Source organism: Penicillium brevicompactum (assembly GCF_028827555.1).
Source record: "Penicillium brevicompactum strain IBT 35665 chromosome Unknown utg000003l_segment0_segment0, whole genome shotgun sequence".
In the NCBI taxonomy this organism is placed as follows: domain Eukaryota; kingdom Fungi; phylum Ascomycota; class Eurotiomycetes; order Eurotiales; family Aspergillaceae; genus Penicillium; species Penicillium brevicompactum.
In genome coordinates, this window is record NW_026623206.1 from 3,461,614 (window position 1) to 3,478,887 (window position 17,274).

Sequence of the window (17,274 nt, forward strand, 5' to 3'; positions counted from 1 at the left end):
AATCGAGTGTTTGCCAACTGTAGCGTCCCGCTCGGGATTCCCCCCTTAATGGGGCTCTGACACGCCAAAGGGGGAATTTCCGGTCGACCGTGTGTCCACATCAAACTGGATTTTGAGGCCGGGTGGACCAGATGTCAATTAGTCGTCCTATAGGCGTGGCTCAAGCTGCAAGAACCCGGTGCCGAGGGCTGTGAAACGTTGATAACCGAGTTGTCACCTTGCTAGACCTGCCTTAATAGGGCCTATCGGAGAGGGGGTGGGGGAAGATCAATGTTTGCTTCATGTCTGGTGCTCTAAAGAGTACGGAGTACGTTCTCTGCCATTGGTGTTTGCCATGACGGCGCCTGCCTGGTGTGTTGGAAGTGCGAATGCCGTCTTTTCCGCAAAGATGTGCGCACATATAAATTCCCTCCTTCGCTAGGTTCAGACAGGGTGTGGTTTCCAACAAAGATTACATTGAAAGTCTCCAATAAGCCCAGGTCATAGTATTTCGGCCGTCTTTTTGTGTGTTTTCTTGGCAATCTCATAACCTTGGATAAACATGAAGCGCCTTTCACAGATATTCGGCTCCAAATCCAACATTGACAGATCTGAGGGAGTATCAAAGACACAGAGCGCGTATCAATCATGCAAAGTCGAAGACAGAGCCATTGACGAGCACCGCCCATTGCGAGTGATCGTGATTGGTGCTGGGATCTCGGGAATTCTTTGTTGCATTCGCATGAACCAACGTATTCCAAATTTGGACCTATGCGTATATGAGAAAAATGCAGATATCGGAGGAACATGGTTTGAGAATCGGTATCCTGGATGCGCCTGTGGTATGTCATGTCCAGTCTTCTATCCAGGTAAGGAAAAGGTGTCGTCTAACGTCAACAAACTGCAGATATCCCGGCTCATGCCTACCAGGCCAGCTTCGAGCCGAACAAGGCTTGGTCTAGCTTCTATGCCAAAGCACCGGAGATTCATCGGTATTGGAAAGGCATTGCCGAGAAGTATGGTTGTATGAGCTCCATCAAGTTCAAACGTCAAGTGTCTGAAGCAGTCTGGGACGAGGAAACCTCCAAGTGGCATGTCAAGGTACTCATCTTGCATTGAACATTGGCCGAACCTGTGCTGACCCTTGATGTTCAGATTCAAGACTTGGAAACTTCATCGACAATCACCGACGACTGTGATGTTGTGATCCAAGCAACAGGAACACTCAACAATTGGAAATGGCCGGCAATTCCTGGCCTCAAAAGCTTCAAGGGAAAGCTCATGCACAGTGCTTCATGGGATGAGAGCTATGACTACAAAGTAAGTCAACTTGTCATTTTCTGGTCGCTCGCATGTTAATCAATCCATAGGGGAAGACCGTTGCAGTCGTTGGCAATGGCTCAAGTGGAATTCAAATTGTTCCCGCGATGCTGCCAGATGTGCCTCATATTGATCATTATGTCCGCGGTCGTACCTGGATTGCGCCCTCATTTGCGCGTGAGGAACTTGAGAAGCGTGGACCTGGTATGGACAATTTCCAATTCACAGACGAGGAAATCCAAAAGTTCAAAGCGGATCACCAGTCCTATCAGGTGTTCCGTAAGAGTAAGTGTTGAGGCTGGCTTTTCATCCGCGCCGACATTCTAATCAAGGAAATAGACATCGAATTAGACCTTCAGTCTGTGCATGGCATTACCCTGACAGGTCATCCGGCACAAGTTACTGCCCACGAAGTATTTCTCGAGAATATGAAACGTCGCTTGGCGAATAAACCCGAGTTGGTCGATGACCTTGTGCCAGCTTTCCCGCCCGCTTGTCGTCGGCTCACTCCAGGGCCTGGGTATTTGGAAGCTTTGATGGACGAGAAGATCGATATGATTACTTCTGAAATCGCCAAGGTGGATGAAACTGGTATCCTCACCGCCGACGGCCAACACCGACCAGTCGATGTGCTTGTTTGTGCTACCGGGTTTGATACTACATTCTCGCCCAGGTTTGTTGTCAAGGGACGCGGTGGTGTGACCCTTTCCGAGAGATGGAAGGAGACGCCCGAGACGTATTTGTCGATTGCGACCGACGGGTTTCCGAACTACTTCATTTCACTCGGTCCAAATGCCGGACTAGGTGAAGGGAGCCTGCTCTTGTTGGTAGAGAAATCAGTGGATTACTTCACAGCTTGCATCCAAAAGATGCAACGAGACAATATTCGTGCTATCAATGTTCGACGCGAGGCAGTCAAGCAATTCACATCTTACTGTGATAATTACTTTACAAACACGGTTTTCAGCAGCAATTGTCGCAGTTGGTACAAAAGCGGTACTGAAGATGGTCGAGTGACGGCTCTCTGGCCAGGTATGTGAAAACATCTGCGAACGAGTTGGACTTTGGCTGATCTTTTGTCTTTCTAGGGTCTTCCCTGCATGCCATGAAGGCCTTTGCACACCCTCGATGGGAGGACTTTGAGTATGAATATGTCAACGACAACGCGTTTGGCTGGCTTGGGGACGGTTGGACACAGAATGAGAAGCGGAACACGATCAATGTCGATTATTTGGATGACGATCAGATCGACTTCCCTCCGATAGCCTCGTCATAGTTATTGCGATGTAGTGAGACAATCCACCGGTGCATTCATTGACCCGCTCATCAACAGACGAGCCCAGTATTTGAGGACAATGTGAGACCAAATTTGAAGGAAAGAGGAACGAATCGTTGACGTCGATGACCATAAGGTTTGATATCGCAATTACCGTACGATACGCGACCGGTAATATTCGTAAGTATGAGACACGGGAACTTGCGACTGACCGGGTACTGCTCAGACCAAAATCAAGGCGTAATGCCAATACAACCCCCTTCTCCTCTTCGCACAATCCGCACAACTACCTCCTCGATGGCCCAACATGAAGCCGACAGACAAGCACTTCCGCTGCAGCATCTGCCAGCGGGGGTTTACGCGGGTTGATCACCTGAAGCGTCACCATTTGCGCCGTATGCGCCCCACCCTGCAGCTACCCTCAAGTACTGAACCCGAATAGACTCTGGGCAGAGGCCCTACTCCTGTGTCTTCTGTGAGGACTCCTTCGCGCGATGGTAAGCCGGTCAAAATCAATGCTCGGTATGGAATCTGACCGGCTTCAGTGATAATCTGCGCGACCACTATACGGATTGCCCGAAACGCGGGGATCGCGAAATCCCAGAAACCGGTCAGAGGGGGAGGCGGCGACATGCGTGTCAATCGGTGGGTTCCAATATTGAGTTGTGTGCAATCGTCACGGAGTGCTAATCTAGCACCCGGCTATCAGTGTACCTCGATGAAATTACGATGCGACGGACAAAGCCCCTGCGGATCATGCCAGAAGAGAAATCTGGAATGTAACAACCAGAGGACGGGCGGGGGCCACCTTGCCCCCGATGAAGGTACCTGATGTCCCGCGTGAGCTCAGCTGCAATTGAAAATTAACGAATTGGCTAGGGACTACCATAAAACACGAACCCTACGCGCCATCGCCGTCAGACCGAGGATCGATCAAGTTCCTATTGAACGGTGGAACCGACAGCTTCACAGAAGACTTCCGACTTCCGCCTCGCAGCGACAGAGCGCGTGGCTTGGACTATTACAACCGGCTTGGCTTGGAGGAGGCCCGAAAGAAGACGGTTGAGCACAACGGGCCTGGATTCGACTCTGGCTTTGCCAACTCCGACCCGGCCACGCCGCATTTCTTCCAGGAAACATTCATAGACTTTTTCTATGGGCCTTTTGGGGATGGACAAAAACCGCTGGGGAATCCGTACACTTCTGGTGAACTTGCCTATCAGGCAGTCATGCCAGAACCGACATCAAATTTTGGATTGCCTTCGGATCAATTTATCTTCGAATCTGAGCGCCCGTTCGCACTGGCGCTGGTTCAGTCAATATTGACTAGAGCGTGGCAGGTCCCGCTCGATGCTGCGGCACAGCAAGAACTCTCTGCCAATCTTAATTTTGTGTTGACGACCGCTCGCATACGAAAGTTCATCTCGCTTTACTTTGAGCACTGGCATCCCAGCTCTTCGATACTTCATGTCTCTTTTGATCCCGAAGCTGTTCCTTCGACACTTTTGGCGGCAGTGGCGTTCATGGGAGCAATGTATAGCAACGACCAAAGGGAAGTATACATCGCCAAGAAAGTGCTGGATTTTGCGGAACTATTCATCTTTTCAAGTGATGTTTACTCTACGGAAAGTGATATTGCGACCATATTTTCCGGTGGGCAGTGTTGCACAAACGATACAGCAGATTGGCCTCGATTCCAAAACTATCAGGCCGGTCTCATTATGCTTTTGGCTCAATACTGGGCAGGAAACCGTGTCTCTCGGAATCGTGCAATGGAACAAAGATTCAGCGAGGTCTTAAAGGTCGCACGACAAATGGGGCTCATCAAGTCTCGCCATCTGCCCGAAGACCAAGCCCTCGAGCACTTGTGGATTCAAAAAGAGTGTCGAATCAGGTACGTACTTTCTCATGTCTTTCTTTCTCAACTAACAATTTGCAGAACCGCGTCCGTCATTGTGTTGATTGATTCCGCCTTCAACTTCTTCCAAAATTATCCGTGTCGACTGACTCAATTGGAGCTGGGATGCGATCTACCCTGTGATGAAACCTTGTTCTCCTCTCAACATCCATTCTCCGAACCAAACTTCCGCTTCGCGCGTGCGCTCACGATGACCAAGGCTTTTGAAAACTTCTTGGACGAATCTTACGTGCAGCCCATGGACCTCAATATCATGGACATGTTTATATTAATTCACCGTAAGCAGCACCCAAACCCTTTTGATCCCAATCCGCAAAACTGACTCCCCGTTTAGTCATTTACTCTTATATCAACAACCACATGGCAGTCCTCGGTCCTCTGATACTCATGGGCCAGATCAAACAGCCCACGCAATCTGCCGGTGATGACCCACAAGAAGAATGCTCAATTCCCAATGACTCGATTCTGCTTGCGGTCAAGACCGCTCTATCACGCTGGCGTGAATACTGGGTCATACTCCGCAGTCGAATCTCGAATGAGCAATGGGCCTCGATGGGATTCTACAAAAATGCTTATAACTTTTGGCTGGTGTCGCAACTTCTCATCACCAACAAGAACGCAGTCGACGTCATCATGCGGACGGAAGTCCACTGCGAAGACAAGCTGGAGAAGTTGAAGGTCTTGCTGCGTGACGACCAAGAAGATGTGTAAAGGGACTGCGCGACAAACGTATATATATGACTGATAGACTTGGCTATAGAGGAGTTTGTTTCGTATTTCCTGATTAGGGAAATTGGAGTTCCACAATATATCCTGGGCAGGCTCCACTGACTTTTTGACTTCACATTTTTACCTTTCACTTTTGCAACCTCGGAATATTCGAAACAAACACATGGACTGCTACCAATGTTTCAATTTCCAACATTGGAAGGTTGCTGTCATCTCTATTCGCAATTCCCGCGATTGTCCACCCGATTTGCAAGGCTGTGTTCCCGAGGTCTCTTTCGGTGCTTCCGTGGTTCGAGCGCTGTTTTTATGAGTAATGATATGCACAGAAGGGGCTGCTTTTCCTGAGTAGTAAACATTCGGTTCTTCTTTGCCGGGAACGTTGTCAAATCGTACCCGAGCTCGTGCCAGAATCTAAGGTTCAATTGATCTCCAGGGTTGAACCTTGAAGTAGGAACCTCCAGGGTTTGAGACCCATATTTCGCGATAGTTTCACGGTTTCAAAGGCGGCAACACTCAAACAATCATGAGCTCCGCACGGCGTAGACGCGGTGCGAATCCACGCAGTTTCCGATGCGAGCCGAGTCCACTAGTTTTTACTGCCCAGGTTTCTAACATATCACAGGAATGATTCAAGGTTTCATATGCTTGCTGCAAGTTACGCATGACATACGGAGTACACCGTCTGTGTGATGTCTTTGTTTCGCACAGAATTCACACTTATTGGTCATTGTCGCGGCGTGCATTACACACATGTAATGTATTCCGTCCTTAGCTACTCCGGACGGTACAGTATGTCTTATGCTGACTTGGACTGAGGCTGCAAGGCCCGAGGACAGAGGACAAACCTTGAAAGTGCATATGCACGAGTGCTCTCCAAGTTCTCCAGACTCCATACCGAGATCGACCCTCAAAGTCCGACCAGCGCCACGGGTGGGGAAAATGTAGATCGTTGCCCAAATGAATGCTCATCGCGAGCAATCACCCACAATGAATACAGGGACCGCCATCAAACCCCGTGGAATTCACAAAGTAGCATTCGAATCGGAGAATTGTGGGATTAACATGACTTCCCCATAGAAATCATCTGCAATGCAACACGAGTCGAATGTGATATTGGGCTGATCTGCATTAAGTTGACTGATTGGGTTCAGGGGCTTGAACATCCCATAGATCTCGGCGGAGGAAAGGGAAGAATAAACAAGGAAAAACCAGAAAAATATGGGCGTTCATGCAAGTTGTGCCGATCAGAGTGTTGGATCTCCTGCATGCGAGAATTAGCTCCCAGGGGATTTTTCAAAAGCCCTATGAAGTGCTAAACACACAATTTTGAGGTCGACCTTGGCCTCAATGACAACTCATGAGATCTACGGAATACAGTAATGTCCAATGTTCCTTCCGTCTGCATCGAACTAGTGAAGAAATTCAATAGTCGCAAATTCCACGGAAATGGGTCGGCCCGATGTTGTCGATCTGATTAAATTCAGCTTCAGCTCCACACGCAAGGGATCTCCTCGCCGATCTTCAGCTCGAGTTGCACAATTTTTGCTAGCTTCCCCACAGCTGTGCAAGGATGGAGTTCCACGGCAGGCCGTCATGTCTTTAATTCGCTCGTATAAAGAGTCTGCAGTGCCCGTCTGAGGGAATCCAGGCTCCATCTCCCCACCATGGTTTTCAGCAAAGTTTCCTTCACGTCTGCTTTCGTTTCACTGCTGGCTTGTGTGGCCGCAGTCGAGGTCCCCAAGACTGACTACGATGTCATCGTTGTCGGTGGTGGTCCTGCTGGCTTGAGCGCTCTCAGTGGTGTCTCTCGCGTTCGGAGAACGGCTCTCTTGATTGATAGCCAGGAATACCGCAATGCTCCAACCCGTGAGATGCACGATGTGATCGGTAACGATGGTAAGGAATGATTCTCACTCTCAGAAAAGTCCTTGTGGAACTCATTACTCACCAACCCGATAGGTACTCCTCCCGCTGCCTTCAGAACGCTGGCGCGTGAGCAGATCTCGAAGTACCCTACCGCCCACTTCACCAACGAGACTGTGGACTCCATTGTTCCCTGGGGCAATGCTGACTTCTCCGCCTTCACTGTCACTGACAGCCAAGGCAAGAACTACACTTCCCGCAAGATCGTGCTGGGAACTGGTGTTCGGGATGTGCTTCCCGACACCCCGGGCCTGCAGGAGGGCTGGGGCAAGGGTATCTTCTGGTGCCCTTGGTGCGATGGCTACGAGCACCGCGACCAGCCATTCGGCATGATTGGCGATATCACCGACATGCTCTCCAACGTCTTGGAAACTCACACTCTGTACGATGATATCATCGCCTTTGTCAACGGATCCCAGACCGCAGATGGTGAGGCCCGCGCCACTGCCAAGGTCGAGGACTGGAAGGAGCAGCTTGCTGCATGGAACACCACCATTGACAACCGCACTATTGCTTCCATCGAGCGCCTCCAGGACGGCGGCAAGAACCGCGAGGAGAACGCCGACAAGCAGTTCGACAAGTTCCGTCTCCACTTCACCACTGGCGAGCCTGTCGAGCGCAATGCTCTGATTGTGAACTTCCCCACCGTTCAGACTTCCTCTCTGCCCGCTAATATGGGTCTCGAGCTCGTCAACAACAAGATTAACGTTACCACCGGCATGCGCACCAATGAGGCTGGTGTCTTTGCTATCGGTGATGCCAACAGTGATGGTAGCACCAACGTTCCTCACGCCATGTACACTGGCAAGAAGGCCGGTGTCTATGTTCACGGTAAGCTCTACTGGAACGTCTTTATGTCTGAGTTACTAACAAATTCCCTTAGTTGAAATGTCCCGTGAAGAATCCGCCTCCAAGATCTCCAAGCGCACTGGTCTCTCTCACCGTGAATTGGAAGAGGAAGCCAAGCGCGCTATTGGCGACGACCTCGACGCACTGTGGAAGCGTGCTCAGGGTTTGGAATAAATGTGTTCAACGCTGTATATGCATTACGCTTGCTTTGTGGCCAATAAATAATGTTTAACGATTGTGTTGCGCCTTTCACCGAGGACACAATGCCTTCTGGAGACATCTAGTCTCTATTTAATAAAAAATTATTTCTCAAACCTCTTTTCTTCCACTAGTTCCTATAATCATATCGTTATATGAAATTGTCTGGGACATTCGGCCAGGAAGCCAGGGCGGGCAACAGTGACCACATTTTGATTAACCAATACCTCCTCTCCTCAAGATACGAGGAAACTTAACAAGTTGAAAATAATGACACCGATCTGTGTGCTGAGTTCCAAGGTAATTTCGGCCTGCCCGCTGAGTGCTCGGCATCCTGTCACTTCGCCGTCTTCCCAGATTGGCAGGCATCCCCGCAAACCTGGAAGCTCAACTCGTTATTTAACACCATTAGAAACTGCCTTGGCCCAGAAGACGCCCTCCATCTGGAACTCTTCAGTCTCATCCGTATTACTACATCTTTTGTCTCCATAATGGCCCACATCTCAACATGCCCCCCTCTTGTCCGGGGATCTGTCATACAAGCTCATACCCTAATCAGACCTTACATCCACCGTACCCCAGTCTTGACAAGCCGTACTTTAGACCAGCTCGCATCAATTCCGCAAGAGCGCCCTTTGCTCACGAATCCGCGACCAGCAAGCCCCATCATACGATTGTTTTTCAAATGCGAAAACCAACAAGTCATCGGCGCATTCAAAGCCCGTGGTGCTTTCCATGCCATCGAACGACTCAAACAAGAGCCAGGTTGGCAAGAAAATGGTGGTAAAGAAAACGGTGTTGTTGCTTTCAGTGCAGGTATGTTACTCGATGACCTCCAGCCACGGAATAATATATCTCACCCATGGACGACGTCCTTGCTCATACCTCGTATCAGGCAATCGTGCTCAAGCTATCGCCATTGCTGGTCGTGACAACGGAATGCCGGTTCACATTGTGATGCCCAATACTTCGCGCGCAAGCAAAATAGCATCCACAAAGAGCTATGGGGCTAACATCGTTCTCAGCAGTCCCATAGACCGCGAAGTTATCGCAAACCAGATAGCGGCAGAGACTGGTGGCCGGGTGATTCCACCATACGATCACCCAGACGTGATTCTTGGGCAAGGTACGGTGGGACTTGAACTACAGGAGCAAGTCGAAGATCTCGATGCCATCATTTCCCCTTGCAGTGGCGGTGGTTTACTATCTGGGGTCGCCATCAGCTGTGAGGGGACGGGGGTGAAGGTTTTCGGCGCTGAGCCTGAACTGGACGGTGCGGATGATGGTCGACGCGGGTTTCTGTCTGGCAAACGTGTTACGCATATCAAAACAAGTACAATAGCAGACGGTCTCATTGGTGTGGTGGGTGACTATCCTTGGAGCGTGATCTATGAGCGTGAACTAGTCAGTGGGATGTTTGCCGTGTCGGAGGACAACATTCGGGATGCGATGAGGTTGTTGGTGGAGAGAATGAAGATATGGGTAGAGCCTACTGCTGCTGTTCCTTTGGCAGTTGCCTTGTACAATGAGGAGTTCAGAAAGAGGGTCCAGGAAGAGGCAGGCTCTAAGGGTTGGAACATCGGTATTGTGCTCAGCGGAGGAAATATCGACATCGGCAGTTTCAGCAAAGTTTTCCACTAGACGATCGCTTTGCTCAATCCATGGATGCTCTGCGAGAATAAAGAAATCTAGTCAGACACCATGAAATGATTCTTTTGCTCTCATCGAAGATTTTTTTCTCTCTTTCAAATCCCTAAAGGTCATTCTCTGAATCGCTCAGAAAGGGGTTGTATGAAGTGAGCTCGGGAGGTATTGGAAAGTATCCATGGATATTACGGTGTACTCTGTACTGACTTTCGAACTGTGTCTCCACCTGGAAGCTGGGAATATAATCTGTCAGAGCGCATGTCAAGCAGATAGGATACTAAGAACTTCGCGGGGAGAGTTTCCGTTTCGGAAACGCCATAGTTCGGTAAGATTCACTTTCACCCATCCATCGGCAACAACAATCTTGATCTTTATCCCGAGGTCTCGACCAAATGTGATCATTGTAGGCTGTCAAATATCTGAGCAAGCGCTGATCGACCATGTCCATGTGAAGATAGAGAGTTTCCAAACTCACATTAACCGCAGTCTTGTCTAGAATACGAGAGCCGGAAGGTTTCCTAATACATGGATGTCATCTATTTTGGGAAGCCTGAGCAGAGAAGGAGAGGAAGAAAAAAAGTTTTCGACTTATGACTATCTAACTGCGAGACCAGTTGAAGGCGCTGCTCGCGGCACGTCAAGTCCGAAGAAATACCCAGCATCTTTTGGTCACAGACCAAAAGATAGCCGAAGGTGGACAGTGGTTCTTATGAATTGGAATGTACGAGATTACAGAATTGGGTTAGTTTTGCATTCACCATACAGCTAACTTCAAATTTTCCCGAAATTTACCACCATGAGTAATCTTCGCCATTATAGACACGATGCTTGTATGTCCAGCAGGGACACGGACATGAATCGTACCCTGTCAGCGTCTCTGTACGAGGAACCTCGATGACAGAGAAATCGATGCCAATCGCCTGAAATCCCTCGGCGTAAGTGACTCCATCTGGGGAAGCATCGGACATCACCTCATCTGGCGAACGGAAGACCTTGACGCCTTGTGGATCAAGCGTGTCAAGGTCCCCTTCGTCATAACAAGGTGAACCATCTTCTTGTGCATTTGAAGCTATTTGACACGTCAAAGAACGAAGTTTAATGTAGCCCTCACGGACAGCCTCGTACATCTGTATTAGAGGAAAGACCGCACAGTCATGGCGGAATGTGAGGTGCTGTAAGCTTGACGGGAGAAGCTTCGCCCAGTCCGAAGTTGAAGCATCTTTGAGCCAGAACTCTTGATTGTCTCCAATCAGCATTCTGGGTGAAATTGTCAGAGATAGAAGGGCTGAAAATTTGCTAAGATCGATTGGCTCCCCGGTATGACCATATTGGAGATCGATATCGAGAGTCTCCAGAGATGAAGCATGGGGCCGGGGAGCGTCGATATACAACCGGCGATCGAAATCGCGAAAAGGCCCATAAATGTATCGTTCCTCCTGGCCCTTCATTGTGAAATGCTTCAGTTGAAGGGGGTAAAGAAGCATTTCCTTCAGATGTCTGGCATTGAGAGCACAATTCAATAATGTCAGTGCTTGAAGAGAGGTTGATCGAAAAGGTACCCCGAGCTGATCGAGAGTTCCCATTTGAAAAGCCACCCCGGCGATGGTTAATTTCTCTAGACCAGGGTGATGAAGCAAATACCCATATGATCCAACTGAGAATCCCCACTCGTGATCATAGTCGAGGCTGAGAATAACTACACTCATCAGTATTGTCCTCGGCTTCTGTACCGAAGAAATATTCCGCACAACTCACCGGAGCGCAGGGCAGAGAGGGTCTCTTGTGGACGGCAAAGCAGTTGCATCTTTTTGGCCTTGTCTGTGTCAAACCAGCTTGACCTGATTACCAATGATTCTAAGTTCACGAGTTTTGGAAGAACAGGCTCAATATCTTCCGGAGAACCATCAGTGTCTTCATCGAGAACATGATAATGAATCTGTACTTCTCGAATGAAAGACGCTATGTGGTGGGAGCTCGCGACTCTCTCGATAAAGCGGTTCATTGACTCCGGACTCCGTATTACAACCGAACTGAGGACATGAGGCGCTGCAATGGTGTACAGGCGACGACAGGTCTGAGACACGGCTTTCAGAGTGTGGAATGAGGAACGGACTTCTGAGAAAACAGCCTCGAGAATTTCGGTGGGTAGCTTGAGAATGGAGGCTTTTTCATTCATTGTGTGGCGAAAGACAGACTGTTCTCTCCAGAGAGGGAGATTTGGAGTGGAAGCAGATCAGAAAAAGGCAGTATCTGTGTATGATGAAGTCTACGCAAGCGAAAAGCGAAGAACGAGGGCAGAAGTGTCGGCTTGTTTGCCTTGTTTGCCAGGCTCGCCGGTAGATAGCCAGAGAGAGCCCCTCTCTTCCTCTTTCTTCTCTCCTCGTCTCTCACAATACACTGAATCTGATACTATCTGCTGTCTGTTTCTCGATAAGAAGCAACACTTCATGGTTTCACTTAGCACCCGGGATGGAGATCGATGAGAATATGATCTAGCTTCTCTCAGACTTCTTGTTTCATTCCAAGTGTAAAATTAATGGTTGGAGATCTCGCCCCTTACCAATATCATCTCGTCTAAGCGCCGGCCCCCAAGAACTCTGCTGGGGCCCCACTCCATGCCGTTACGCTTCGGCGCTTAGTAGGCGCTCACTTGAGGCATTTACTTGGGCTTGAAGGTATTCGAATTTCAGTCAACTAAAATCAATCAAGTACCCACTCAACCTTGTTCAAACAGTGGCTCGATCTGCCTTCCGTACGAATGTGTCTCCAGCAAGCACTTGGATACTTCGAGGCCCAAACCTCAGCGGTTAGAATATCCCGACAATGGGGTAATTACAAGGACCTCAGAGGCGAATACCCTGGAAATATCCATTTAGGTTCAGCCTTTCTTCGACATGGCTATTCAAATATCGATCGATCGCAGCCCTGGGACGCGCCTCGGTCCCAAATAATCTCACGTTGCCCGCCATACCGATCTTTATTGCAAGTTTTCAGAGGAGGGCTGTCAATATATTTATTTTGATTGCTTTCCTATCTTGCTTGGTTGGAGGTGCTCATATACCTGCTGAAAAGAGAAGTATCCGAATCTCTAGCCATGTTCCTACTCAAAGTGTGGCCCACTCTTCTTGTTTCTCCCCTGGGCGTTCATCTCTTCTCAACTCAATTGATGCCCCCGGCACATCAACGTCTGTCAGTCTACTGTATGATAGAGCAAATCCTACCACCATGATGACAGGTACCCGGACACCTACCAGTGCATCACATACATCGATGTCAAGTGCAAGAGTAGTCGTCTCAAGTAGTATCTCAACCAACGACATAGAATCATCGACAGCATCTGGAATCTCCAGCCTTACAGTAAATGTCTCGAATGAGCCAACACAAACTCTTGCCACATCTTCTGCGATGGGGATTTGTTGGAAGGTCAGGTGACTCCCTTGGCTGAGATAGCTCTCTCTCTTTCCACCCTGCTTTTCCCCGGTCGGTCTTTTTGCTTCACAGCCACGATCTACTGTTTTGAAGCGATTCATGCTTCCCCTCCGTAGATCAGCCTGTTCTCAAGATATGGTGGGTGCAAACGCCATGGTGGTCCGTGGTGGGTTGGGGGAATTAAATGAGCGACTAAAGGATGTGTGGACAATTGAATTATCTTGATCTTTAATGTTCTAGTATTATCGGAAAGCCTGCCCAGGTCCTGAAGCATCAAAATTTGCACTACTCCGTAGATCATGCTCAGTCTCGCCCAATTCCAAGGTTCCTGTGCACCAAGTCTAGGGGCTAAGTTGACCTTTTCTTGCATTTTGCTGCGATCCCAGTATGTCCAATCATCATTGCTCATTCTCTTGGTTTGTTATTATTTCAATCTCAACTGCATCGTAGGCAAGCCTGGAATGCGAAACATGTGGCTGAAATTAGACAAGATATACATATTTCCACCACTCAGTGCGCTTCCAAGGTTTGACGGGACTGAATCTAGACCGCCGTTCTAGGGCTGAAAGAAGACTGTACTGCTTAGCGTTGGGAATAAAGTTAAAGGGGTTGAGTTTCCTTACGGAGTACTCCGTACTATGTCATCACCTGCGTGAAACCTTGGAACAGGGGAACGATGGCGGAGATTCCGAGATTGGGCCTTTCGAGATTGGGCCACTGGGTACGGAGTATGCAGGTGTGATACGCGCGTGGCAGTATCGTTCCCGGGGCCCCAATCAAGATTGCGGGCCCACTCCAGGGCTGTGATCCCGAGGGTCTGGTTTGTTTGCCCGGGTGAAGGTGTAACCTTATTCGGCAGCGTGCAGCGAAGTATGTAAACTAGGTGAAAACAATGAAATTAACCACATGGACGTCATAGTTGAGCCCCAGGCGTATCTGCAATGTAACCCCGAAGGTGAAATCCATCGTGCTTATTGGCTCACCGATGGATGGGTGTAGATCCATCCCCTGGCAATCAAACAAAAGTGAGGCTGAGATTGAGACATTAAGTAGTACGTTCACCGCGGAGGCATCTTTCTTCGAATCGTTGAATGATCCTCGCTTTTCATACGGAGTACTCCGTACCCCAGAGACGAGACACATCCAATCTTGGGCGGAGGTGCGAGACAGGCCCGCTTCCCGCTCTCGTTCTGTCTACTCGGACAAGTTCGAAAGAGTAAAAGGCCAAAATGTGTTCTACATAAGTATCTCTTGACTCCTAGCCCTGTATCCTTCAATGAAAGGTCATCAAAGAAAGATGTGTGCTTACCAGTTGAGCAAGTCCATCTATATAGCACGCCACGGACTCCGCTAGTTCGGGATTTGGAATACCTTTTTCACGCCGCCAAGAAGGAAGTAATGTTGACGTGTCATATGTATTTAAAAAGAGTAGCAAAAGCCTCAGCATGCTGGTCCGTACTCCGTACTAGGAGAAGATCGCCATCCTCTGTCCATTCTCAGATAGGGCGGACCTCGTACCTGACTCTGGAACTGGTCCATACGTGGGACTCTGCACTCTCAAAGGGCCCCTTTTGCAGTCAGGTTGGATTGACGAATATGGAAATTCGGCTCACCACCCCCTTCTTCTAGCCGCAGATCCATAAAGTGGCGTAATTACCATCATTTGATTGCTTGGCTTTTGGAATTCCACAATTTCTCGCATAAGTATCTCTTGTTTTCCCCATCATAGTATTGCCAGATTATACACCTCCGTTTTTGCTGTAAGTTCGGTCATCTCATCCTCGCCTCATGACTTATTCCAGATCCCTGACGAAGAATCTTTAACCAGTACAATCAATCAATCAACCGACTGGCTTTGAGAATTTCTACAACGTGAAAGGAATTTCGTCATTTGTGGTTGGCACGTTTCTTCCAACTTGAATCCATCTGCCGCCCACACCCCAATCGATCGAAATGGAACAGCCCAGAGAGCTTCCACGTCGTCAGGACTTCCGTGTTGGTTGGATCGCAGCACTCTACAAAGAGTATCTCGCTGCAAGACAAGTTCTCGATGAACAGTACGACGACCTTGAAGTAAGTCGTCATAAAGGCGATTCGAACCACTACACCTTTGGACGAGTCGGCAAGCACTATGTCGTCATTGCGTCTCTGCCCACCGGTGTGCCAGGAACGCATTCTGCTTCTTCTGTTGCCAACGGCATGATGAATTCATTTCCACTAGTTCGATTTGTACTCATGGTCGGAATCGCGGGAGGTGCTCCGACGAACGATAATGATGTGAGACTGGGTGATGTTATTATCGGAACAAGAACGATTCCTTACTCCTTCATCAGGCAACATCAAAACAGAAGAGAGAACATTGGGGATAACGTTGTCTCTTCTCGTGATCTGTTGTCAACTGTCAGCAATGTTCAGGCAAAGATCACTGAAGGGACTGTGAATTTGGATGACACCATATCTTCCAGGTTCAACAAAACGGAAGAGATAATAGATATCTTCCAGCGGCCCGAACCAGAGTCCGATCGTCTTTGCCAGTCTGATTATCTCCATGCCCCCTTGTGCGACTGCCTGAGTGTTTCTCCGGGCAACTCAAACGCACTGATTCAAAGGCAACAGCGTAAATCTTATGCGAAGGTCAAAGTCCACTTTGGCTCCATCGGCTCAGCGGATATAGTCCTCAGAGACGCCAATGAACGGGACAGACTATCCAATCAGTTCGAAATTCTCTGCTTTGAAATGGAGTCGGCGGGGATTTGCTTAGAAAACCTGCCCATCCTGCCCATCCGAGGCATTTGTGACTATGCCGACTCGCATAAGAACAAAAAATGGCAAGGTTACGCCGCTGCCGTGGCCGCCGTTTACGCCCGGTGTCTGCTCCAAACTGTTTCTTCGGGAGATTTGTTCAAAGGAACAAAGCCTGTGGATGCAGATGACTTGCGCAAAGAAATAGAGATTCTCGTTACTGCGGTCAACAAAATGACATCCATTGATATTGAAGAACAGTTGCGCGGACATGAGTCTAAGCTGGAGAAACATGAGAAGATATTTCGTGATGCACACCAAGCCATGGATCAAATTCATGCAATGATCGAAATGACGAGGGGCGTTTCTGCAAATAGGGCTAAAGCCAACTCCGAGGCCATCAATAAACTGGAGATCCAAACGACGGATAACGCCCTGGCCATTGAATCAGCACATCGCAAAATTGAAGAAGGGCAACAGCAGCTTCAAAAGATCCTCGATGCCATGCAAGAGCATATCAAAAGACAGCAAGAGGCAAGTTCACCGGAACAACGACCCAAATGGGATGACCTCCAAGCAGAGGCTCAGAAAGAAAGTACATCTTTAAAAGATGCAACAGAAAAGACCGAGAAAGCTCTGAAGAACGCAACTCATGTTCTTAATGACCTGAACCATCTTACCGGAAATTCAGAACTTGGCAAAGTCACAAAAGCCACAGACAAAACGAGTCGTATTTTTGCTTTGTCCAATAGGTTCCAAAAAGCCTTTTCCCCGAGCCAGACCAGCAGCCGAACAGTTACCAAAAGACATGAGCATCGTTCATTGACTTCTGGAAGTGGGCCAGCCTCAAAGACCCACAGGAGCTCCAAGCCTACTACCCACAAAGTTGCTCCTTTGCTGATTGAACCTCAGGGGGAAACAGGGAGAACCTGCAGATAAATACAAGCCCAGGGTCCTCCTCGTTCCCAGAAGCATCATCCTCACCTCCACCGAACAGGATAAGTGATCATGACTTGCACTTAACAGCATCCGAATCGACATCCCCACAGAGGCCTGTTCGCCCACCCTTGCCACCGCGAAACCAGACGATTCCTTTGTCGGGAGCACGCAGTAATCTTCCTCAGGGAGATTCAACTGTAATGACTGGCCTGAAGAAAATAGACTCGTTATCCCCACGTGTTCCGAAGTTACCACCACGACCGATCAAAGAGGCACAGCGTGAAGTGTCAGCGGCTCCTTTGAATCAAAGACCGGGAATTCACGA

General features: G+C 48.9%; 6 protein-coding genes across 6 annotated transcripts; 5 read left to right on the forward strand and 1 right to left on the reverse strand.

The window, feature by feature from the left end:
- Positions 1-541: 541 nt before the first annotated feature.
- Positions 542-2,575, forward strand: N7506_005187 (flavin-containing monooxygenase; the record flags this gene model as incomplete). Its single annotated transcript, XM_056954481.1, has 6 exons — positions 542-821; positions 887-1,080; positions 1,135-1,299; positions 1,350-1,584; positions 1,639-2,331; positions 2,388-2,575. The coding sequence occupies 6 exons, from the start codon at positions 542-544 to the stop codon at positions 2,573-2,575; spliced, it is 1,755 nt and encodes a 584-aa protein (XP_056813370.1).
- A 307-nt stretch (positions 2,576-2,882) lies between these two features.
- On the forward strand, positions 2,883-5,204 carry N7506_005188 (uncharacterized protein; the record flags this gene model as incomplete). The annotated part of the gene is made up of 7 exons (XM_056954482.1): positions 2,883-2,970; positions 3,018-3,072; positions 3,121-3,220; positions 3,285-3,399; positions 3,455-4,469; positions 4,515-4,771; positions 4,828-5,204. The coding sequence occupies 7 exons, from the start codon at positions 2,883-2,885 to the stop codon at positions 5,202-5,204; spliced, it is 2,007 nt and encodes a 668-aa protein (XP_056813371.1).
- A 1,682-nt stretch (positions 5,205-6,886) lies between these two features.
- Positions 6,887-8,168, forward strand: N7506_005189 (NAD(P)/FAD-dependent oxidoreductase; the record flags this gene model as incomplete). Its single annotated transcript, XM_056954483.1, has 3 exons — positions 6,887-7,118; positions 7,182-7,976; positions 8,029-8,168. The coding sequence occupies 3 exons, from the start codon at positions 6,887-6,889 to the stop codon at positions 8,166-8,168; spliced, it is 1,167 nt and encodes a 388-aa protein (XP_056813372.1).
- Positions 8,169-8,683: 515 nt separating this feature from the next.
- Positions 8,684-9,833, forward strand: N7506_005190 (threonine/serine dehydratase; the record flags this gene model as incomplete). Its single annotated transcript, XM_056954484.1, has 2 exons — positions 8,684-9,008; positions 9,088-9,833. The coding sequence occupies 2 exons, from the start codon at positions 8,684-8,686 to the stop codon at positions 9,831-9,833; spliced, it is 1,071 nt and encodes a 356-aa protein (XP_056813373.1).
- Positions 9,834-10,627: 794 nt separating this feature from the next.
- N7506_005191 (F-box protein) lies at positions 10,628-12,015 on the reverse strand (the record flags this gene model as incomplete). The annotated part of the gene is made up of 2 exons (XM_056954485.1): positions 10,628-11,535; positions 11,595-12,015. The coding sequence occupies 2 exons, from the start codon at positions 12,013-12,015 to the stop codon at positions 10,628-10,630; spliced, it is 1,329 nt and encodes a 442-aa protein (XP_056813374.1).
- A 3,206-nt stretch (positions 12,016-15,221) lies between these two features.
- On the forward strand, positions 15,222-16,822 carry N7506_005192 (uncharacterized protein; the record flags this gene model as incomplete). The annotated part of the gene is made up of 2 exons (XM_056954486.1): positions 15,222-16,740; positions 16,791-16,822. 2 exons carry the CDS (start codon positions 15,222-15,224, stop codon positions 16,820-16,822), a joined length of 1,551 nt encoding a protein of 516 aa, XP_056813375.1.
- Positions 16,823-17,274: the final 452 nt, after the last annotated feature.